Source organism: Diadema antillarum, unplaced genomic scaffold, assembly GCF_040938485.1.
Source record: "Diadema antillarum isolate AM-2024a unplaced genomic scaffold, OU_Dant_1.0 scf00000185, whole genome shotgun sequence".
NCBI classification, from domain to species: Eukaryota; Metazoa; Echinodermata; class Echinoidea; order Diadematoida; family Diadematidae; genus Diadema; species Diadema antillarum.
Genome location: NW_027271074.1, coordinates 318,865 through 343,200, shown reverse-complemented (window position 1 = coordinate 343,200; position 24,336 = coordinate 318,865). Strand labels below are relative to the sequence as shown.

General features: G+C 38.6%; 1 protein-coding gene across 1 annotated transcript; it reads left to right on the top strand.

Moving 5' to 3' along the window:
* The first annotated feature begins 87 nt into the window (after positions 1-87).
* LOC139723312 (betaine--homocysteine S-methyltransferase 1-like) lies at positions 88-23,768 on the top strand. Its single transcript, XM_071634571.1, has 8 exons — positions 88-281; positions 8,547-8,688; positions 13,209-13,327; positions 15,016-15,219; positions 16,742-16,889; positions 19,294-19,476; positions 20,109-20,337; positions 22,181-23,768. Exons 1-8 carry the CDS (start codon positions 255-257, stop codon positions 22,347-22,349), a joined length of 1,221 nt encoding a protein of 406 aa, XP_071490672.1. The 5' UTR covers positions 88-254; the 3' UTR covers positions 22,350-23,768.
* The last annotated feature ends 568 nt before the right edge of the window (positions 23,769-24,336 follow it).

The window sequence follows — 24,336 nt, the reverse complement described above, 5'->3', positions numbered from 1 at the left end:
GCGGTTTGCATTGCATGCTTCTGTCCAGCAGTTGTTGCCGTACCATTTATTTCTTTTCTCAGGAAGAGAGAGCTTTCATCCATTGTGATCCAGCCATTGCCAACTCGAACTCGCGCGCAGAATCTTGCCTCCATCATTGCATCGTGAGCTTTAGTACAAGTAGAGTGCCACGCACGCCATTCTCCATCACCTGCAATCAACAAATCATAGCTCCAACATCTTCCGTTGAGTAGATACAATCACCAGAATTGACAATGTCGGATGCCAAGAAACCCAGAACTGTAAGTGTTAATTTCTCGTATATATTATTATAATGTCTATCCTCAAACAAGTTCAGCGCTGCATCGAACTGCATCTGCTCTTAATCTTATTGTGCTTCACTCCACACACCAGAGTCAGAGAAAAGTCAAAATGGCTTCAGAAACAGGATCTTTCCTCTCTCAATCATGTGGTGCATAGCCATATCATCATGTGGTAGCCTTATCGGTCTAGGGGTCTAACAAACCCGAGTTGTTTGGGATAACTTTTTGAATAAACTAAACCAGTCTAGTTTATGTCATGATTAGAAAGGGTTCAAATGAAAGAAATATCATTTCCTTTTAATTATGATTAAATTTATGTCATGACTCATGAGCTGACTCTAGGGCCAGGGGTGGTAATAATTCTGAATCTGAAATTCTTCATAGGAAGAAATTTCTTTAACAAGTTAGAGGGCCTGGGCGGGATTTTTTTCCTAAGAAGTGGTATTCTGGAAATCTTCCTAAGTTTCTTCCCAAGTCTGTTCCCAAGTTGTTGTTTTTTTTTCCTGTACTTAGGAAAACAGGAGTAAAATGAAGGAGGTACCACTGAGTTAGTATATGCTTTAAACTAAGCTAAAAAAAAAAAAATAAATTAAAAAATGTAGACTCTATGTTAGGCCCTAGGCCCTATAACGGTAACGTTAATTGACTTGCTAAACTTGGACTAGGCCTAGGGTCTAACGTTATTCAAAAAAATGACTGAAATATGAGAGTTTTATTATTATTAAATTCATTTTGACAGCAGGTAGAGAAAAGATTAACTCTTCAGGTATAGATAATCATACAGATTTGAGTTACTTCTTTGTCAAACTTAAAGACATGACCAGGTATTTTGGTCATTTACAAAGAATTCTGATTTACTTTACATTGGTTTTAAGTTGGGTGGTCACACATCTTGTGTTTTACACAAGTTATGGCAGAAAGGCAAATCAAGTAATTTCATCGGTCGAAGTTATCAACTGATCATACTTAACAGTGACTGACTTTCTTGTAATATTCCATTGTCCCAGAGTGGTTTAAAACCTTTTTCCCCAGTCAGGGATGAATATCAAATCAGAGATTTTGAAAGGCCCTATCAACAGCATAAAATCACTTTTAAATATGTAGAACCTGGCATGTGTGGTAGTGGTAGGCTGTTGTGAATGTTTCAGTAGGCCTGTACATACTTACTGTAAAAGTGGAAATTTTCATGGTGTTGAAATTTTCGCGCATTTTGCGCAACCAGAAACTAGCGCAAAAATGATATAAGCACGCGAATATTTTTGCTTGCTATATGTTCCTGTGCATGATGTCTTGATTCCACGGAATTAAAAACATGTGAAACTCTTCTTACCTGGCCAAGCGCGAAAAATAAGTCGTGCAAAAATATCCGCTTTTACAGTATGATGAAGGAGGGTCACAGTGGTACCTTGGTCAGGTAACTTCGCATAAATCGATCTTACTTTATTTGTTTAAAAAGTTTACATCCCTCTTCCTCACAAGATGTTGAACTTCCCAGAAAGTTTGTAAAGGACATATTATATTCCCATGGATATTTTGTTTGAAAAAAAAAAGTGAAGTCTTCTACCAGTGTCAACCTCTTATTGACTGTGAAATGATTATGGTGCTTGCGGAAAACTCATTCAGTACATAAATCAGAAAAAATTGTCCTGTTAAATGCAGAATTTTCCATGACATCAAATAGTGAAAATTTGAATGTAATTGGATGATTCATTCAAAAGATATCATACTTCAAAGTTATAAAACTTTAAATTTTCATGAAATCCTTGTGCAACTCTCTTCATTTAATGACTGTGGTGCAACATTAATATGGCTGCACTACACTTATGTTCCTTCATGAGAAGAGAGATGGGGTTTTCACTCACTTTAACCTATTCTTGAATGTTTTTATTGGCAGAACTAGAGATCCAAGTCATTTTAGAAATCTTGCAGACTTGTCAGGGATTATATAGCTTGGCATTTTCTACCCACACATATTTTAATTATATTGTATCAGGGTAATTCCTCTGGGGGTAATTTCCATAGACCTTGATTATACTGTATCAAGTACAAGCACTCAGACATTCATTTTGCTTCACAAGTCAGTAAGCAATTTTGTGTGTACTGGGTACATGTGTGGATATTTGTAATAGAGAAGAGTGAATCCATGAGAACACGACCTTTGTCAGCATACATGAGAGGCATTTGGGGTTTACTGAATTTTGTATTTATATCAGTAAATTATCCCGTTTCTATTTTATTGATTATTTTGCATACCTAATTGCCAAATCCACAATGTGTGATTTTCTGATGACTGTATGCTTTTGATAATAAAGGTTTCCACTTGTAACCTGAAACATGAACTTTGCCGAGTGAGGGAATTACTGACTTTTCTGTGCAGGTTATGTTCTAAGTGTCATTACCATTGTAAGTGTCATTACCATGGTAACTAACACATTCTCTTCTATGGTAATGGGTGTGATGTTTTGCCTAAGCATGCACTTTGTGTAGGGTATCAGGCAGTGTTGATAGGAAAATTCGGGATTCCTGAAGTTACATAGAAAAAGGTCTTGCTTCAAGCAAGACCTTTTCCATGCAGGAAATGTGTTTTCTCATTAAACTGTAACTGTAGACAGTAATAGTCTGGAAACATTTTTATTATAACTATTGTTCACATTTTGTGTATACGATTATACAGATTCAAATTTTTACAGTGGTTGTTTCTATCCATAACTCATATTTTAGAACTATTTCAAAGCACTAATGCTGAGTTTTTGTTTCTTCTACAAATGGTAAATTATGCCTTTAAGGAGTCAGTTCCACAGAGGAGCAGACAATTGAAGTAAAGCATGACCTTTGATCTGAAACGTCCCGCAGATTTGCGTGCACAGTCAGGTAGGCCTTTACCAGGGAGGTGGGAAGAGAGTGGTCCCCACCTCCCTGTCTATACCGAATGTGTGGTTCATGTACAGTTCATGTGCATCTCAACGTTGCCTGCTGAAGCAACCTTCAAAGGCCATTTGCCACCGGTAATTAAAATTCCCTCTAAATGTTCATGGGAAAGATTGAGGCATGAGGCCACTTTCAGGTACAGTTATAAACATCACATAGTACAGTATGTCAATATTACAGTAAATTGATCAGATGTTGTGATTTTGTTAGGGCGCAGGATGAGATGCCTGTATTAAAGGAAGTGTTGAGAAATTCAGGAAATATTTTAGATCTTTCAATGGAAACTGTGCTATGCAGCAATCAATAGACTGACATTCAAATGAGACATTTAAATTTGATACATGATGAAGATTGCTTAATACACATATTTTTTTGTAGGCCTATAGGTACACTGTATTAGTTTTTCATGAATAACTTGTAAGGCAATTTCGTAAGTGGTTGGTTGCATGATTGAAAAAAAAAAATTACATAGAGGGAAATAACCCTTCTTCAGAGAGGAGTTGGGGGTATCCTACTTTTGAGGTGATACAAGGCATTTGTCCTATAGGAGGCAGTCTTAATTCTAAATTTTGCAAGTGGATTAAACTTGAGAAAATCATGACTGTGCAAAATACTTGATATCGTGTACACAGCGATTGTACAAAGATATGTCTTGTGGCTTTATGCCGGGGAGGTTGGAGGAGGCTGGTAGAAATCGCTAATGTGTAGTTGGTGATAGTGCAACTTGGCATGAAGCCAGAAAGCCAAGGTTTTATGTTTTGTTTTTTGTTTTGTTTTTTCTCGTGGTCTGAGTTTGGTGGCTGGATAAAACTGGTTCTGACTGGATTGGTATGTGAAATGATGTGTGTAGCAGTCCTCACTCTTCTTGAGATACCAGGGTACTTGGAATTGATGGAAAGTATGGTTTAGGGTCTGGGGTTGTACCATGTGTTAGTGTTTGGCAGAGCTCTGTTGAGTAAATTTCCTGTAATGAGAGCAGTGAAAGAGGAAATCAATTCTTTGACCATAGAATATTGTTAGTCCTGTGTATAGCTATCATTGAGACAAAAAAAAAAAAAGGAAGCTGAAAGTAGTAGAACATGCTCAGGGAATAATTTTCCTGGTATCGCATCGCAATTTGCTCTGCATTTTTACACCACTGCTACACAAACTATCTTTTGTGTAGCAGTTTTCTTCCATTGAAGTGTACAGGATATCATTTGAAATATTGTTCATCAGCTGAAATTGCTAATCAAATTTGAGTTGGAAAATTATTCCCTGATGCTTATATAAACATTGAAATCTATGGTGCAATTCACCAGGCTTTAGAAAGAGAAAATAGTACAAGCTACGTCATAGACTGGACTTTGGAGAGGTCAACCAAGTACAGGCCTGTACGATGGTACAAAGTTCATTTTCTTATCTTTATCTTTTTGTAGGCTGTTGTGTATAGGGCTACCCTACATCATGACACATTATTCTGAGACCGCGAAGCATGAGCGCTTTTGAAAAGAAAAACCTTTAAAGTCATGTACCTTTTTGCAGAAGTGTTTATGCTAGAAATGCATGCAGTATAGCAAATTTGTCAAGAAGTTGATATGAATATAATGAAAAAAGCTACAAGTTTGTATGGCTATTTATGTACCAGGTACTGTTGCAATATACTGTTGCATATATTGCAACGCTGTAGGCCTACACTGACACTGGTCCAAAGGTCCTTGACCAGTAAAAATCACTGTTGGACCAGGAACTTTTAAAGGAATGGACCAGTAAAAAAAAGATTGAAAAACTGGGTACCTATTGGCCCAACAAAAAGGTTGGACAATAGAAAAAAATGGGTTCGTGTGCAGCCTTGCATATTGGGACTTATTGATCGGTTTTCATCTCCATTGTGAAAATTAGTGAGTTTGAGCAAATTATGGGATGTTTGCAAGCCGCTGACTCAGCCAGGCTAGCAAAGATGGCACACAAAGAGAGGTTCAAGCAGAGTTCAGAATCCAGAGATAAGTTTCTTAAAATTCTAGGAGGGAATGCTGTAAAGAAAGAATGTATTTTGAAAGCCTGTGTTCCCTTTCTCCAGTAGGATGACCTTTAGCTTTATACATTTCAGAAGTGGAATTCAGAGAGAATGTTGCCATCCCAGCAAAATATAATTAGTTTTGATCATGGCTGCACTCTCCATGAGATAAACAGGGCGTATCAAAAGAAACGTTACACGATTGTCTAAATTACATTTTAAAATATTTCGGAGATTTTTTCGTATCTATTGATGCCCAATAGTCTCATCTATCAAGTGCAATCATCAAAACAAATTTTTGTTCATGCTTGGCTGAACACTGACGCTCTTTGTCCAGACTGGGAAAAATGACTGGCGCCAAATTGAAAGAAGATGGAAAATTCAGCCAGCAGTCCAAATAAGTGCTCCCGTTCAAACAAATTGCTCATTTGCTTAAAGCTTTGATTATGTTATGATAGTGTGAGATTTTTTTTTCAGCTTTATCGTAATTTTAATGATTCCATTTCTAAATAATTGGTTAGAATTGGAGTGTGCAATTACTTCAAGATCTGTAAAGCAGAGTTTTCACAATACACGGACACATCAATACAAAACAACAAGGGAAGAGAGCAGTGGGCAGTGGCCATTTTGGATGAACAAAATACCAAAAACCTAAACAAAACAAAAAAACCGAGCCTTTAAGCCATTGGGGGGGGGGGGGGGGGGGGAGGGGGAGGTGATATTCCCTATGCATGTACAATAATCGTGACTGACTGATTGATTGATTGATTAATTTGATTGATTTGATTGATAGATTGTATTGATTGAATGATCTGAGGATGCATTAATTGTGTGCTTTTCTTCTTGACTGAGTGACTGGCATGTGGGTTCGATATGTCTGTGCATAATTTGTGATAACTGTGCTTAAAAGATCTTGATGTTGTTAATCAACATTCCATATCACATTGCACGATGGAATCATTTAAAACGTGACAGAAAATCGCCAGAAAATTCCTAAGCTATCATAACATAATAGAAAATGTGAGCAAAAGAGCAATTTGTTTGAATGAGAACACTCATTTGGACTGCTGGCTGAATTTTTCATCTTCTTTCAATTTGGCGCAAGCCATTTTTCACACTCTGGACAAAGAGCGTCAGTGTTCAGCCAAGCGTGAACAAAAATTTGTTTTGTTGATTGCACTTGATACTAGTACTAGATGAGACTATTGGGTAGCCATAGATATGAAAAAATCTTCCAAATATATTGAAAAGTAATTTAGACGATTTTTTCAAAAGTGTAACTTTTTTTTGATACGCCCTGTATATTGCTGCCCCACCCCCCCAAGCATGATCTAAAATATTAATTCAATTAATTCCCATCAAGCTACCAGCATGTTTTCACCATTGGATTTAATATGATGCTGAAGGACAACAGTGCCATGTGATGATGAAAGTGTGAGTTTGCGCTGGATCATCCCAGGCTACAAACACAAATGAGTAAGGGTGCGTGTGTGAATTTTTTTTTTTAATTTATTGCTTCCACCCCGACTGCTGCATTTTAGGGTTTTAGTCATCTCAGATATTGTTGCGCTGTAATAAAAACTATTCATTGGATTTCCTGGTACTTCGCTGAGGTATAATAGCATATGCAACATACCCTTGATTAGATTCAAGGCAAAAACTGTCAAGATTAAGGGTCAAAGGTCAAGCTTGTCATTTTTGACATACATAACTGTAATTCATACATCTTTTGGTAATGACATTTGATCGGAAATAAAAAAATGGGAAATAGAAATAGTACAATTTGGATTGTTTACAAAATGATAGTGGTGAAAGGTTAGAAGGTATATGTACATAAATTTGTACAAGAGAAACATTTGACACAAACAAACAATTCCAGTGAGTATTTTAGCTATGTACACACAAGTTCATTTACAGTAGTAATTTAGCATACTTGTACTGGACATAAGTAATTGACAGTTATTTGCTTGAAAGGTCTCAATTTAACAAGATCAACAGTCAAGCCCGCAAGGTACTTCGGCCATGTCCAGCCAGTATTTCAGTTAGGAATGTTTGTGAAGGGTAGCAATTTATATAACAGATAAGGCCTACATGTAGTCCATCATTTACTTGAACAAGATAGTGGTGATAGGTCATTGTATTCATTGAAAAAGGGTCACATTCGAGCAAAAGCTTTAGTTAGGAATGCCCAATAGAAGGGAGCACAAAACCTGGTTCGCAGTGAATTGCCTTAAAGACACTCAGTCGTGGCGAGTGGTTTGTGCGGCACGGAGACGAACGCAACACGCTGCCTCCCCCATTCTGTATCAAATGTAGTGACCCCCGAATGAGAATAGCGCTGGCTCAATGGGTCAGCGAAAATACGGTAGGCTACAAGAGAGCTCCCTGTGCTTATCTCCTAACCCAAATGGCTGTCCCAGCGAGCCACGAGAGCTTCCGAATGGACGCACACTTTCAGTGCGCATGCGCATGAAGAGAGGCCAAAAGAGCCACGCGTCTTCTGGCCTCTCTCCTCCAATCACCGCAGCTCGCGGTGACAATATTTGTGTATGATGCGTACACACACACGCACACACACACACACACACACACACACGACGCAGCGTCTTCTGGCCTCTCTCCTCCAATCACCGCAGCTCGCGGTGACAATGTTTGTGTATGATGCGTACACACACACGCACACACACACACTTGTCTCAGTGGTAGCATTGTCCCACACGTTTATGGATATAGCATTGCGCAATAGCATGCACAAACTTCGGTCGTTCGGAGTTTACATACCATTAGGGATGGCGATCGGCTGCCTTTAAGTCCCTGGGGTGAAGGTGAAGGTCAATATCATCACCAACTGTAGTGAAATACAAATACAAATACATTTCTTTCTTTCTTTTTTTAGGCCACATAATTTCCCCGGGAAAATTCCAATAATATTATTTCTTTTTTTTTTCTGGTATACCTGATAGTGATATTCTCGAAAAATATATTCTTTGTGAAGAGAGGGTTAAAACTCAATCCTCTATCATTGGTGGAGGTTAATGAGCTTCATCAAAGTGTGAAATAAGGGCTATGTTCATGGGGCAAAAATGACAATTACATTTTTGATGCTAAAGAAAAGGCATTCTAAGAGTCAACTGCAGGCTGGATTGGAATTGTCCAAGTACATGCCTGTCACGAGTGTCAAAACTTGAGTGTTAGCAAGCAATAGAAATTGGGGCTTGCCTACAAGCAGGTAGGAAGAAGAAGACTCCTTGCAGGAATGCCCATGAGGGCCAATGGGAGAAATGATGGTCCTAATGCCCTGGATTTGTGTTGCTTTTCAGGACCGACGGGGTCTGCTTGAGCGTCTGGATGGTGGGGAAATTGTCGTTGGAGATGGAGGCTACGTCTTTGCACTGGAGAAGAGAGGCTACGTGAAGGCAGGACCATGGACTCCCGAAGCCACCGTGGAGTATCCAGAGGCAGGTCAGTTTCCCTTCCCACTGGTCCTGGCAACTGAGGATACCTAAAAATAATAACATGGCATACTTGGCTAATTCATATGAATCCATATTTGCAGTTTCATTTCAAGGAGGTCATTTCATTCTTCATGTCTGGAGACAAAACTATGTTCATCATTAACCTCTAGCTGCCTCTGAGATTTGATGAATTTCTATGTGGAGTTCATACAGGGCACACCAGGTTGGCATTGGACTCGGTTAAACATTTTCAATAAACACCAGAAGAGTAACAGATGAAATTCATAGCATTATATTGAGAAGCCTACATGATTTATTTATGTGCACTTTTTTATTTATTTTTTTTTTTTTGAAGGGAGTCAAGGGAAGGCATTTAACAAAGGGGGGGGGGGTTCCTTATGTAGGTGTTAATAAAATCTGTGGAGAAGATGTGTCTACTGTCAGATATTAGAAAGAGAAAGAGAGAGAGAGAAAAAAGAAAGTAACAGTCTAATATTTATTGTAAGCTTGAATACACCAGAAATAACACCAGACCAAAATCCAAGTGTTCATTACTTCCCTTGTGTTTATTGAGGTAGTGATTCAAACATCAGAGCATAATCACAGCGCTGGTACTCTACTAAAGTGCAGACATGCATCAGCGTACACACGAAGGATACAAAACAAAAAGAGATAGAATTAGAAATTTGTCAAGATGATAAATTAGGTGATCCTTCTTTGAAGTGTGAAAGGACGAAATTGACAAAAGATTAATAATGTGCTAGTATTTGAACAAAGCCATGTCAAGTAGGGTAACAAAGAAACGACAACAAAATGCCATCAATTTAACACTTAAAATGGGCATATTTTATAAGGTTCACTGTAATTTATTTTGTCACAGTGGTGGCAGCATGTGGCAGCATCAAAATAATAAAAAATAAATGTCATTGACTAAGATAGATTTGCGTAAACTACAAAAAAGTGAAATTGACATTTGATCAAATTGACATTTAACCCAAATTTGCAAAATGTAGAGCATCTGATCAAGATGTTGTTTTATGAAATGATTAATCTGATATTGTCTGAATAAGTGTAAAATATGAGAGCAATAGGCCGTGTAGGTCATAAAATAGTATCAAGTCAGAAAAGAATAATTGACCTTTCACCCTCATTTCCATACTCATTAGCTCTTTTGAGATGCCGAAGTATTCCTGTCAGGAGGAAAGTATGGGAAGAGCAACGAGGTCCTCTCTCTGGTTAAATGTTCCCATGGCTTCACATACCCCGCTCTATCTTCACCCTACATTTTGAATTCTCCTTATCACATATAGCCGATATCAAGTTGTAACACCTCACGATATCGATATCTGATCGATCGCTTTCGGGACGTATACTTGCAGTTCTGGAAAATCGTACCAAAGATCCTGCGTAGTGTAGGATCTTTTAACGTACCCTCCTTTCTTGGAATGTCTCAAGCAAATACGCAAGTTTGACTTTGGGTCAAAGTGGTTGTTCCACACTCTCCGCTGAACTTTGTCGGGAACTTCACCCACATCACATCCTTCATCTACGGATATTTTCCATTATTTCGTTGTTAAGCATTATCAGCCCAGCACTGGGCCGCTTTGCAGAAGGATCTCATTTATCTAATGTAAAGTTTCAGATTAGAAAATAACTCCATTATTCGCGAAATAAGACAGAATTTGATACGATTCTATAAATACTAGCCAGTACTTTGGCGTTCAATGTGCATAAAAGTGTACATTTACACATTGCACGTTCATAACCGTTTATATCCCAAGAATTAAAATTAAAGATAAAAAAATTAGGGTGCCACACGCGCTCAGATTCGGAGAGCTATATTGATGCGAAAGGGAGAATTGACAACTCAACATAGAGATGCATTTGGAACTAATTTTAGTTCATTCAAAACAGTATGCAAAGGCACCTAATAATACCCATGTTGGATGGAAGTGTCATCATTCGACAAGTATCTCAATGTCTCTCTTGGAAGCTATTAATGTTCTACTTTTCCTTAGTCACTGTTACCCTTTTCAGAGAGCTGAGCTGGGCTCGGGCCAGGCTTTCTAATAGTTCTTTTTTTTATGCCTCCGCCACGAAGTGGTGCCGGAGGCATTATGTTTTCGGGTTGTCCGTCCATAATGAATTTTGTGGACAGCGTAACTTAAAAACCTTTGGAGGTATCCTAATGAAACTTGGCATGTATGTGTATTAGGGGGTGAAGTTGTGCCTATTAACTTTTGGGTGCACATGCTCAAAGTCAAAGGTCAAAAGGTCAAGGTCAAATATGTAAAATTTCACTATTTCCACCATATTTATGCAATGCCTGAAGATATTTTTTTGAAACTTAGCGTATACATGTATTACCCAATTTTAATTCGCTGGTGAAAGTTTGGGGTCATGAGGTCAAAGGTCAAAAGGTCAAGTAAAAATATTAAAACTTCACTTTTTTCTCCTTACCTTGGAAATTGTTCAAGGTATCTTCATGGAACATAGTATATATACATATACTGACTGGCAGTGATTATCTAGAGAATTTAGGGTTCATGGGGTTAAAGAGCAGGGGTCGAAGGTCATGTATTATAGACCTACTTCAAAATTCTACTACATATTTCCGTCATATTTATGCAATGCCAGCAGGATTATTTTTTTTTACACTTGGTGTATGCATGTATATTCTGATAGAGATTCTCTGGAAAATTTCTCTTTTTTTTTTTGCTTTTTTTTTGCCCAAAAGGTCAAAGATCAAGTGAAAGTGCTGAACTAGCCTTTTCCTCCATATCTCAGAAGTGGCACAAGTTATCTTGAAACTTACTACATAATTATTTACATTTTATATGCATGTTCTGCCTGACAGTGATTATCGTATGAATCTTAGGGTCAAAGGCCAGATGAAAATGGTGACAATTTACTATTTAATACAGAAATTGCACTTTTTCTCCTTACCTTAAAAATTACTCAATATATAAACTTATGAATGGGTCAAAGTCAAGTTAAAGTCCTTAAATCCCCAAATACATGCTCTCCTATTCATCCAATCAAACCTAGGTCAAGGAAGGTGAACATTCAACACATCTGTGACAAACTTGTCATTTTAATATTTTGCCAATTTTGTGAAAATGTAATCACACATTGTCCACATGTACTATAGACCTATTGGGAGAATCATGCATTATGGCGGAGGCATACCAGTCGCCATAGCGACATTTCTAGTTTTTTTTTAAATTCTCTCACAGACTTCACATTGTACAACCATTATAACATTCATCAACATTTGTATCCAGTTGAACAGTTTTCTTAACTTCGACTTAAACCTCCCAAAAGTTATTCAAACAAGATTGAAAAGTGGGAAATATGGTATATGATATAAGTTTTTGAGTTTTGCTTTGTTTTGTTTGTTTGTTTTCTGTTTATGGTCTTGTTTATTTACCAGGGTTAAATTCTAGGTCTACTTCAGTTCCTAGTGCATCATACTGCATGAGAGAAGACTAACAAGTTTGATATTGTATTGCAGCATGGAAGCAATATCTCCTGTCACATGCTAGGAGTTAAAGAAATGTGATAGTGTATTCTAGTTCCTTACAACTTTTTAATAGTTCTGTAATGATTTGGGCCTTTCATAGATCAAACAAATTCTTCACTATCAGTGATGAGTGCTCATTTAGATTTTATTTCCTCCATTATATTCATTAATGTTTTGTGTTTGTTTGTTTGTTTTTGCACCGTGTGTGTTGCTCAGGGTGCAAAGAATTAAACATGCATTCTTAATGGATGATTGGACATTTGCTGCTTTTCACTATTCTTTGTAACAGTCCAGATATTTTAACATCTTTAGCTGTAACCATGACATTGACATTCGCTGTGTGAATGGCTATCAGTTTCATATATTGTGTAATTTTGAGTGTATTTTGACATACAAATCCTGTAGATGTTTATTATCTTGTGCATTTTCAAATGTCAATAACCCAATGTTAGTTTTGGTCTTGATCACAAACTGTCAATGTTTAAAATTGTGTTCATCAGTTCAGTTTTGTGTTCATACTTGTGCACTAACATCTCTGAATGGTTTGACCTGTGTCCAAGCTGACTTGCCCTTGAGTGTATGCGTGTGCTGAAATGTCTTTAACCCAGTTTCATGAATGTTATTCAGGGAGAAGAAAATTGAGAAAGAAGACATTCATGGACGAAGAGAATGAAGACCAAGAAAGAAGAATCATCTTGAAGAAGATAAGCAAAATCAAAGATGGCAGAGAAGTGGAGGGAAGCAGATGATCTCTTGCGAAGGTAAAGAATGATGATATTTTCTCTGTTACGAGTGACTCCAAACGATGGCAGAGTGAGGTAAAGTGTAGAATGTTAGCAGTAAGTATTAAGTAGCTTTTTGCACCTTTTTATCACTATCATTTCATTTCACCCAGAGACCTCAAGCATGATTAAGTGAACAGCACTTTGCATGTTTGCTGCTATCATGTCAGTTATGACATTACTGCTCTCATGGATCAGTTTCACTTTGCCCTTCCCTTGCAGTGAGGCAGATCTCAAAAGAATTTCTGCGAGCTGGGGCAGATGTGATCCAGGCATTTACCTTCTATGCAAGTGACGACAAACTGGAGAATCGTGCCAACAAATCACTAGAGAAGCACACAGTAAGTACTTCAGCGGTGAGAAGGCTTTTTGGCTAAGGAAAATGAAATGGAGACACCACTTGCTGATAAAGCATACAGTTCAGATTTTTTTTTTCTGTAGTCCAAGATGGGCAGGGATTCCACTTTAAGTGTTGTTACTGTAATTTCTGCATCTCTAGGTATTCAAGTTTGTTTCACATTTGTATTAGTTGTGTCAGGACAGAGACGCAAGGTACAGGATACACCACATCTACCCATAAACTCAACATGAATCTTTTTTATTCAGTATTCCAAATTTTTACAAATAACAACAATTACAACAAATTAATGTTAGGGGAAAATAAAAGGGGAAAATTTAACTTCTCCAATTTGATTAGCAGTTTCGATCAATGGAAAAATATGTTAAACAGTTGTGTACAGTCCTATGCAAAAAACCTGCTCCACACAAGAAATTTTGTATAGCAATCGTTGAAAAAAAAAAATGCATAGCAAATTGCGATGTGTGATACCAGGAAAAATATTCCTTGTATGTTAAGCATGATATATGAACATACGCTTGAAAGCAAAGAAAAAAGATGAGCATGTGCAAAACCTGCCTTCATAAGAAATATTTGTTCAAATCATTGTGTTATCGGAAAAGAGAGTGCTTAATTATTACACTCAAATCAACCTTTCAGAAATGTTCTTGCAAAATCCGCACCTTCTGTATGCTTCACACCAAACATCAATTGACCAAACATCAAATGTTACTTTAATCCTGAAATAACATGAGGCATGATGGCTATGACTTTGTACAAATGTACCCAAACTAGGCCTACATACATGCTTACATACGCATAACACATGGTGCAATCATGAGCTTTAGCCATGCAGTTCAGGTACATTTGAGGGCATTTTCTGAGTAAGCCAGTTGCATCTATTAAGTGCTCAGCTGTTCATAGGAGTGCACTATAGATGAGAGACTAAAGCAACATGAAAATGTGTTGTGTCAGACAAAGCCAAAATAGAAAGCATTATCCAGAGTTTACATCTCTTGTTTAATAAAAAAAATTACAAGAAATAAGAAACACACACACACACACATACAGATACAGATGGTGTACATGAATCTGGAGGGAAAAGTGTGCTAGTACAACTGCAGGACACCCATTTTGAGCAGAGAAGAACTAACTTTCTCAAAGATACCACAAGGCTTTACTATAGGGCCTACATCATTTTCTGGCGTCAGTTACGACTTTGTGCAATTTTCTAAGTACATATTCATCCAGAACACCATAGTTATCTAAACAGTATTTGTGAGATCCGTTGTGTATGTCACTACCATTGCACACAGAGCTTTACATGTGTTTGTGTTTGTGTGTGTGGTGTTTTAATTGTATGAAAAGAGCAATGCATTATTCAAAATGTTCATCATATCCTGCATTTTGATGGATGTTTTCATTTCATTTTTGTTGTGGTGTGCAATATGGGTGCATGTCTGAACAGTTGTCATCAAGAGCAAATGCTGCTAAATAGAAAGGTTCAACATTTTTTTTTTTTTTTTTTTTTTGGGGGGGGGTTGTTCCACCATGTCTTTATCTTGGGACAGTCTTATCAGAATCGTAGTACAGCTTGTATTATGCCTCACAATGTATTTCACATGACATCTTGCCTATGTATTTAACAACGGTTTATATTTAGTCATTGCTTTGTTATTTGTTTACATTTAGGGTGCTCTTATCAACCAGAGGGCCTGTGAAATTGCCCGTGAAGTTGCTGAACTGGGCAACGGCAATGGGCCAGGGCTAATGGCAGGAGGAGTCTGCCAGACTCCTGCCTATCTCTCTGGCGGCACTAAGGAGCAGGTACAGGCAGTTTTCCGCAAGCAGGCTGAGGTGTTCATCAACAATGATGTCGACTTCATGATTGCCGAGGTCAGTGCAAGTTGGGACTTAGCTGGTCCAAACCTCCTCTCTTTTATAGGGAAGCTTTTGGGTTTTTCAGTTCAAAGTAACTTCTTGGAGCATGTTGCATTTACTTCATGGAGTGGGCTGCATTTACTTCATGCGGTGTTACAACAGTATGCTTACAGTGAATAAAATATGTGACCAACAGATTAGGCATTGTAATATTAATATCTTATGGCAGTATAATTCTAGTGATGGCAATTAATGTTGTATCCCCCAAAAGTAGCCAGTTCATATCATCATTACTACCCATTTCAGGCATCTTGAGCAGTAACATACAATCATTACAATGTAAACTTTTTACAACTTTCCTTACAGATTTTCACTCAGTGCCAGCTCGAGCTCTACACCACTGCAACCTTATCATGCATGCACACATGCGCAGCTCATCTACTGTAAAAGTGGATATTTACGCGCGAGTAATTTTTGGCGCTCGGCTGGGTAAGAGGAATTTTGCGTGTTTTTCGTTCCAGAGAATCAAGACACGCATTAGCGGCACATATGGTATGATGTGCAAAGATATTTGCGTTTTATTTTCGCGCTGGTTTCTGGTAGCGCGAAATGCGCGCAAATTTCCACACAGCAAAAACATTTCCACTTTTACAGTATGTGGCAGGCGTAACAGCCAGCTCACACAGTGGCATGATCGTCCTCTATTTTTATGTGTTAACGTATGGGAATTTGCCCTCCGTCGCGAAATTCTGATATGCAGAGCGTGTTACAGCCATGCACGCACAGTCACACGTATGGCTAAACAGAAGGCAGATGCAGCAATTGTCCTTAATTTTTTGTGTTAACGTATGGGAATTTGCCCACAGCAAATTTTCATCATCGGGAGCTCAAGTGCTCGGATGCTATATTCTCCTCTTTGTTAACACGCAAGTCCTGTAGGCATTTGTAAAAGAGGGGAATACAATTTCATAGAACCACAGCTCAAATGTCTGATGTGGGTAATAATAGTTAATACTTGAAGGAAATATGGTGCTGGCTGGCACCTTAATGACAAGGTTTAATGATATATATGTGCTGCATAGTGTAGCATATTGTTGTGCCGTGGAGCAGTATTACTAAACCGCATTTCCATTCGGAGCAGTTGTTACACTATTGATCACACTTAATATGAAAGTAGTATTCAGAGTAACTTCGTAGTTCAGAGTGAGTTCTTCAAAATTTCTAGCAGTAACATGCACTTGTGCCAGACACAATAATGATAATGATCAAGCATGCAGTGCTACACCTGTACCACGTAGCATTATGTTCTACCACCATGGAAACCTTCAAGAAATATTAACTATGAGAAATAAAAGGCTTTTTCCACCATGCAAAATTGTTGACACAAGACAAAGGCCTTTCATGTGTCTTAATAACAAAAAGCTGGGGAAATCATAAGGCCATTCGTGCCATCTCGTGCTCAAACTATCCACATCTTGTATAAATGCATTAATCATAACTAGTCTTTATGCTTTCCACTCATTTATGTACCTTTCAGTACTTCGAACATGTTGAAGAGGCAGAATGGGCCGTTGAGGAGTTGAAGAAGACGGGTAAACCAATTGTGTGTTCACTGTGCATCGGGCCCGAGGGTGACATGCACGATGTGAGCGCTGCTGATTGTGCTGTCCGCATGGCCAAAGCAGGTAGGTAGGAAACCCTGGTAAATACTACTGAAAGTGTGCACATAATCTGCAACCTTACTTCTCAACCTTTTTACAACCCAATGCCTACTTTGGCTCCGACATTTTTTTTTTAGGCCCAGAAAGATAAGGTATGAATCCTTTTAATGTTTGGCTGACATCACGGCCCGCCAGTTGAGAAGTGGGGATCTAGAAGATGTGTTTACACATGTAAATGCAACAGTTGCCTAAGAATGAATGGGCTTTGAATTTTGTTACATGTATATTGAAAATCTCTCACAAGAAATTATTTGCAGTATGGTTGACTTTTAGAGTTCCTGCCAAATTGACTGCATTTGCAAAATTTTATCTTTAGGTATGAAAATGTTAAAGTGCAAAAGCCCATATCATTCTTGGGCCACTATAACATTTGTGCCATCTGAACACAATTCTCGTGAGATTGGCTGCATCTTAAGCCCGCCGCACACTACATGATTTTGCCCCGATTCACTAGTCTTAAGACCTTAAGACTAGAAGTGTGACGTCACAGTCTTGCCAGAGTCTGGTCGTACGACTGGGTCTTAGCGCCAGTCGTAGAGATTTGACATGTTGAATTTCTACGACTGGTCGTAGGCTTTCAGCCATTCGCAATGCAGTAAAATGCAAGCGCACGCAGTGCGCACTGCGCGCTTTACAGTCGGGTCGTATAGCGTGCGGTGTCCGGTCGTACGACTGGTCTTAAGACCCAGCTTGGCTTAAGACTTTAAGACCAGTCTGATTGTGTAGTGTGCGGTGGCCTTTAATGATTAAAGGGTGTTGCCAGATTTGTTAATAAGTGAGGGAAAAAAGAGAAATTATTTAAAAACACTCGGGGTTCTTGGGTTGTGATGTAATACTTTTGAGCATTAAGGCTTATCTACACCCGAGGTAATGTTCTTTATGAAGAAGCATCCATCTTAAGGCCCTGTCACACCTTTCTGGGTAAGCTATGCGGGCTTGCGGTTGCGAGTAGGGATTTTCCAGCACGCATGAGAATTTTCTGTGGGCGGACAAGGATGTTGGCGAGTTCCGTATTTGCGTCTGACTGCTAGAGGCGTGCTATTTACCTGCTACTTGCGTGTACTGTAAAAGTGGATATTTTCGCGCGACTAATTTTTTGCGCTTGGGCGGGTAAGAAGAGTTTCGAGTGTTTTTAATTCCGCGGAATCGAGACATCACGCACAGGAACATATGGCTAGCAAAAATATTCGCGTGCTTTTATTTTCGCGGCAGTTTCTGGTTGCGTGAAATGCGCGAAAATGTTAACACCGCGAAAATTTCCATTTTTACAGTATTCCGTGTGACCTGCGTGAGAGCTTTGAAACCGATTCATTTTCAGTTACGAGCAACATATGGGGACTGTGAATTACTTGCGTTACAGCAGCTGTAACGCAGGTACTTCGTAGTCCCCATACGCGGCCAAGATAATGACATTCTGTGGGACTTGTGCCATTCATTCAGAAAATTCCTTCACTAAATTGTCAGCCCCCACGCGCCAGGCACGCAGGTCACACTGAGTACCCGCAAGTAAAACTTTAGTGGAACACGTCCAGCAAGTAAGACACATGCAAAACTCGCCCTAATCCTTGTCTGCCCTCATAAATTATCCGGTATGCTGGAAAATCTCCCACACAACAAGCCCATGTAGCTTGCCCGGAAGGGTGTGACAGGGCCTAAACATGGCTGCGGGTAGAAAGGATTTGCTTGCGCACCTCCGGGCGACTACGGGTGAGATACGTGCTAGGTACTGTCATGAGCGGGTCATCTGCAGGGACCTCCGGGTGGTAAAGATTGTTCTTCGCAAGTTGCATGCAAGGCTTGCTTGGAAAGGTGTGACACAGCCTTTAGAAGAACCTGTTCAGGAATTTTTGTAACACCAAAAGCAGATGAACAAAAGATGTGTTGACAGTAATTCATCTTACTCTACATTTTGCAAGTCTTATATCAAAGTGGGGATTCTGCTGTAAATGCATTTTATTATGAACAGCCATACTATTAAAAATAATCAGGTTTAAAAACGAAGCGAAAATTTGGTTTATTGTTTCAAGGTTTTTTTACACTAGTTATAGCCTTCCTGTGGTGGCAGCACACTGTCATCTGAAATACAGGCAACCACTGTTGCATGTATGACATGACTGGCAGTTTTCTTTCATTATGTCAACATTTTGTCATAGCTGAACAGTGAAGTATATTTGTATAAGATGTATAGATTATAATTTTTGGACCTTGATGTTCACTTTGTTGAAACAAGAATTTAACAGAAATGCACTTTACAACTGGACAGTATTTATGACGTTTTCATCCTTTTGTGTCAATTTGATGATTTTTCACCATCTTGGAGAGAGTGTACTTCCACTGATTGAAGAACAACATGCCTGTTTTTGTGTAGGAGCCGATGTGGTTGGTGTCAACTGCCACTTCGACCCCTTTGTCTCCCTGAAGGCGGTAGCACTGATGAAGGAGGGTTTGGATAAGGCGGGCATTAAGCGTCATCTCATGCTCCAGCCCCTAGCATTCTCCACCCCAGACTGTGGTAAGCAGGGCTTCATCGACCTGCCAGAGTTTCCATTTGGTAAGTGAGCCATGCAGTTTGATTGCATTGATGACAAACACAAGAGCTACACAAAAATGAAAGCAAAGTCTCTCACATCCTCGAAATTGCTGTCAAGATTAAATTGATCCTGACTCGAAACACTTCACAAGGCAAAAAGGTTTATCCAGCATTGCCATACTGGATGAAAAGTGTCACGCAAGCCTTTGACATAAATGTTGTATGAGAAAATATGTGTAATTTAACTAAGTTTGTTTTCACAAAACTTTTTTCATTCAGAGTCATTTTCCATCAACCTACACCTGCGTCCTTCATGAAGCTTGCATTTTGTAATATCAAATAAGCAAATGCAATGCAAAATTGTGGGTTACATACTTCAGATGTCATGGTTGCTGCAAGTATATCTATTTTATAAAACATTACATTCCGCAGTAGGTCCACCCTCATTTGTGTGTTGTCTTTATAAGCAGTGTTAATAAATGAAGCATAGGTACCAATTACATATGCTTAAGTAGCACCTTGTAGTTGTTTTCATAAAAATGTATCAGTGAAAAGTGCCATGTCCTTACATTATATCTCTGGTATCGCTAACCCCCCCCCCCCCCCCCCCCCCCCCCCCCCCCAAAAAAACAAAAAAAACAAAAAAAAAACAGGTCTGGAACCACGAATTATGACGAGATGGGAGTGCCACCGTTATGCTCGGGAGTCGTATGACCTTGGAGTCCGCTACATCGGGGGATGCTGCGGCTTTGAACCCTACCACATCCGTGCCGTCTGCGAGGAGCTGAGCAAGGAGCGCGGCTTCCTCCCAGCTGGATCTGAGAAACATGCTCTCTGGGGAGATGGTCTGCGCATGCACACAAAGCCATGGGTCAGGGCTCGGTGAGTTTAATGCAGAGTAAGATTCATGAATGTATAAGTTCTCTCCGTGGTTGTCACCTGTTTCTATCAGTACATTACAGTGATGACAAATGTTTGACGGGCACACTTACAATAGGCCCGTTCACACACAAGGGAAAAAGTGCGATTTAAAAATCGATTTTCTTATCGCGATCAAAATTTCGAAATTTTTTCCAGTGTGGACAGAAAAATCTCACTAATTACCGCGATCCTTATCGCGATCCAACTCGCACTATTAGTGCGATTTTTCAGAATAATCGCAATTATTTTGCCAAGCGTCGTGTGTGTGAGCGCGATCGAGATTCGGAAATCGGTATTTTTAGTCCCATCGTTCGTAGCGCGTGCGAAACTCTATTGGGACTGCGGGGTCAGTCTTCGGTCATGTAAGATTCGCGCATGCGCAGTTTGGCCACTGATCGTTCTTTCCTTGCTGCGAAGTGCGATTTTCCCCTGTGTATGAACGGTCGAAAAAAAAATCGAAATTTGGATCGCGATTGAAATTTCGATTTTCGTTGTTTGTGAACGGGCCTAATATGAATTAATCAAAAAAATAGGTGGTGTCCTTGAGTGTTACAGTATTTATTTGAGAGGGGTGACTCAAGGATGTGATTCCATAGATATAGAGAGTTGTTCTACAGGTGGTTTGACCTCATTTGCGTATAACTCGCAACACTACTTCGTACATCAAGATTTCTGTACAACCTCCTAGCTGATACAAAGCTTTTAACCCGTCGAGGACGAGTCCCGAGTATACTCGGGCAGGTGTCTATGGGAAATGCGTGTAGTAGCAAAATCAAACTGTCCTCAACGAGTTAAGAGCAGGGCAATGCAGTAAGGGGTGTGTGTGTGGGGGGGGGGGGGGGGGGGGGGGGGTAGTGGGATTAAGGCTAAAGGGATATCAGTCTGTCTGTGCAGAGACTAGGTTGTTATCACCATTTGTAAGATGTAGATGACTCCCCTTAAAATGAAGTCCGCGAGACCAGCATTTTTCTTTCATCATATCAAAATTTCGTTATAACCGAACAAATAAACAATAAAAGCCATAGAGCGGATGATGTTGCAGGCTGAATTTTTATTTTGTTGTTTCCCGAATTTTATCATAACCATGTTTGTTATAACGGGAGTGCACTGTAGCATTATTCTGATTACAACAAAGTAAAAATTACGCTCAAAAATTGTCATCTACGTAATTATCTTTATGTACTTTACTGTTAAGCGATACAGTGCACTCCCATCATAAAGAACATGGTTTTAACAAAATTCCGGTTACAATGAAGTAAAAATTCAGGCAGCAACATTATCCACTCTGTGTATTTTTATTGTTCATTTGTTCAGTTATAATGAAATTTCAGTATAACGAATGAAAACTGCCGGTCCCAAGGACTTTGTTATAACAGGAGTCCTCCACTGTAACAAATTTTTGATATAGCAAAGGAAAACTGCTGATCCTGAGGACTTTGTTATACTGGGAGTGGCCTGTATCTGTTGATAATGACTATGTGCGCTCCCATTATAACTAACACAGTTAGAACAAAGCTGTTATTACAAGATGAAAATTTGGGTTCCAAAGTAATGTCTTTATAATTTTATATATTTTATCATTTGCCTATAATGGTGTTTCATTATAACAAAAGAAAAATGCTTTGTCGCAGAGAGACTTGGTTACAATGGAAGTTGCCTGTACAACATACTATTGCAGGAAGCAATGTTGTCCCTTGACAGTAATTCTTTGCAGTACACAACTTACGCTGTTTGACAGGGAGCCATAATATATAGGATCCAATAGACCAGTCAATGACATGTTGCCCATTCCTTCACTTTACAGAGCTAAACGCAGTTACTGGGAGAACCTGAAGCCAGCCAGTGGCCGGCCATATTGTCCATCTATGTCCAAGCCAGACAACTGGGGCCAGACTCGCGGAGACAAAAATCTGATCCAGAAGGCCGATGAGACTACTGATGATGAATTGAAGAACTTGATGAACAATAAGTAGTACCTCAACGCTATCACAGTTACCCCTCCCCAAGAATGAATCTCTCAGGGGAAGTGCTTTGTACATTTTGCTTGTATTTTGGAAAATATGTGCAGCTTTTGCCTGTAATTAGAATTTTAGAAGATAAAGGCACTTTTATTTGATTTATTTTCCTTCTAGTTTTCTTTTATTAGGAATGTACAGTGTATGTTAAGACAATAGTTGTCTTTGATTTAAAAGAAATTGTAAAATTAATTGGTATCAAACCATATAGGGGAACCAGTTTGGTGAAAGCATTTCAGTTTGTTGTGATGTACCTCCCATACTGAAAATAGTTCTTTAAAGTGATCCAGGTACACATTTCCCCGGTCAGTGCCCTCAATTAGAACAAACTTGCAAATTTCGTTTAGTACTGCATATCACCAGCTAATGTGAAAGCAGAAGACGTAAGGAAAAGTTGCTTCATATCCTCTTACAAGTAGAATGCTAAAACATGTAAGCATTCATAGACTTTTAGATGTTATGCTACATGTATTTCCACTTGGTTTTCAAGGGTATGTATCATTTCCATGCTTGAAATGATGTATTTATTTTTTATGAATGAGTGAATGCAAGAATTTGTGTACATAAGTTGGATAGTCGACTGGAGATTCACCAGCACCAATCCAAAAGAAAACTGCACACTTGGTGTAAAAAATTGAGTTGTGCTGGTTCAAAGAGTAGGCCATCATGTGTTTTTAACTCATTGGATTTCATTTGTTTCCTGTGTTGCAATTCTTCGCCACATATCTTGATTAAGTAAGGCATGGCAAATTAATGTTCACATGAAATTAAGGGAGTACTTTATTCAATTTGTTATATCTCTATCACTGATGGCCTGTTGTTTTTGGTCTGTTTGTTTTTTTTTTTCTTGGGGGGATTTGTTGTTGCTTTCGTATTTTGTGTGTTTGTTTTTTTAAACCAAGAAATATGACTTGGGATAAATAAGAGTGTCATGAAGACCTACTGAGAAAAGTGGAAGTATGCAGATTTGTGGTTTGTGGATGATGTTGCTTCTGTATTTGACACTACAATACATGTATGCTAAGAAAACAACTCCTCAATTACAGCATTGCCTTATACTGTATATTAACCGCAAATACATGTAGTCTTATGTGTGTATACTTGTGTAGCACCCTACTGATTTCGGTTGAAACAAAGAAATTTGTACTCTACGGAGTATCTTGTAACAGGATGTGTGGTACAGGTCCAATAACTATCCTGTCAAACATTGTTTTAATTACTCAGATTGATGATAATGGATGCATTTAAATTGTGTGGCATGACAGTGCACTACATATGAACCTAGTAATTATGAATCCCCTCTGTTTGGACCACACTAAGTCATGAAATATCAGTGACTACCTTGTATTAAAAATTTTGGGGTCCCACCCCCATAAAAAAACAAAAACAATGAATGCTTTGTTGTGATTAATATTTTATGATGAGAGGTAGAGTGATCATACAAGTATACTTTGCTAGTTTCTGATGAGATAAATACACAACCAGGATGATATAACAAATTAGCACACAATGTACATTCATTAAATATTGGGTTTAATTGGCAAAATATGCAAAATAGAGGTACATGTGTATATTAACAAAATTGCAGACAATTTGCAAAGTGAAAATTCCTCATCACTTTCTAGCTAATTTTGATATTGGTAACAAAAACTAAGAATGGTATATAAGTTGCATGTTACAACAAAATTGTAATACATTTACTTTTCTACAACCATATACAGTGTATACTGATAAGATGAGGTAAAATAGTTATAATCTCATTTCTTTCTCTCTCTCTCTCTCTTTCATTTTAGGCATCAGAATCAATTGTTTGAATAAGTGCCTGTGTATTTCCACAAACAAATCCATGTCTCAGTGGTAATTGATACTCAAAAATAAGTCATTTTCATCACTAAATTGTTTTGTTCCATTTCGCATCTGGAAGAAAAATACCCATTTCAATCAA

What these genes read in the sequence shown, in the direction of transcription:
- LOC139723312 (XM_071634571.1), top strand. Translation starts at nt 255, where the DNA reads ATGTCGGATGCCAAGAAACCCAGAACT. An exon ending in ATGCCAAGAAACCCAGAACT is followed by an intron (nt 282 to 8,546) that starts GTAAGTGTTAAT and finishes GTTGCTTTTCAG; the next exon opens with GACCGACGGGGTCTGCTTGA. An exon ending in AAGCCATGGGTCAGGGCTCG is followed by an intron (nt 20,338 to 22,180) that starts GTGAGTTTAATG and finishes TTCACTTTACAG; the next exon opens with AGCTAAACGCAGTTACTGGG.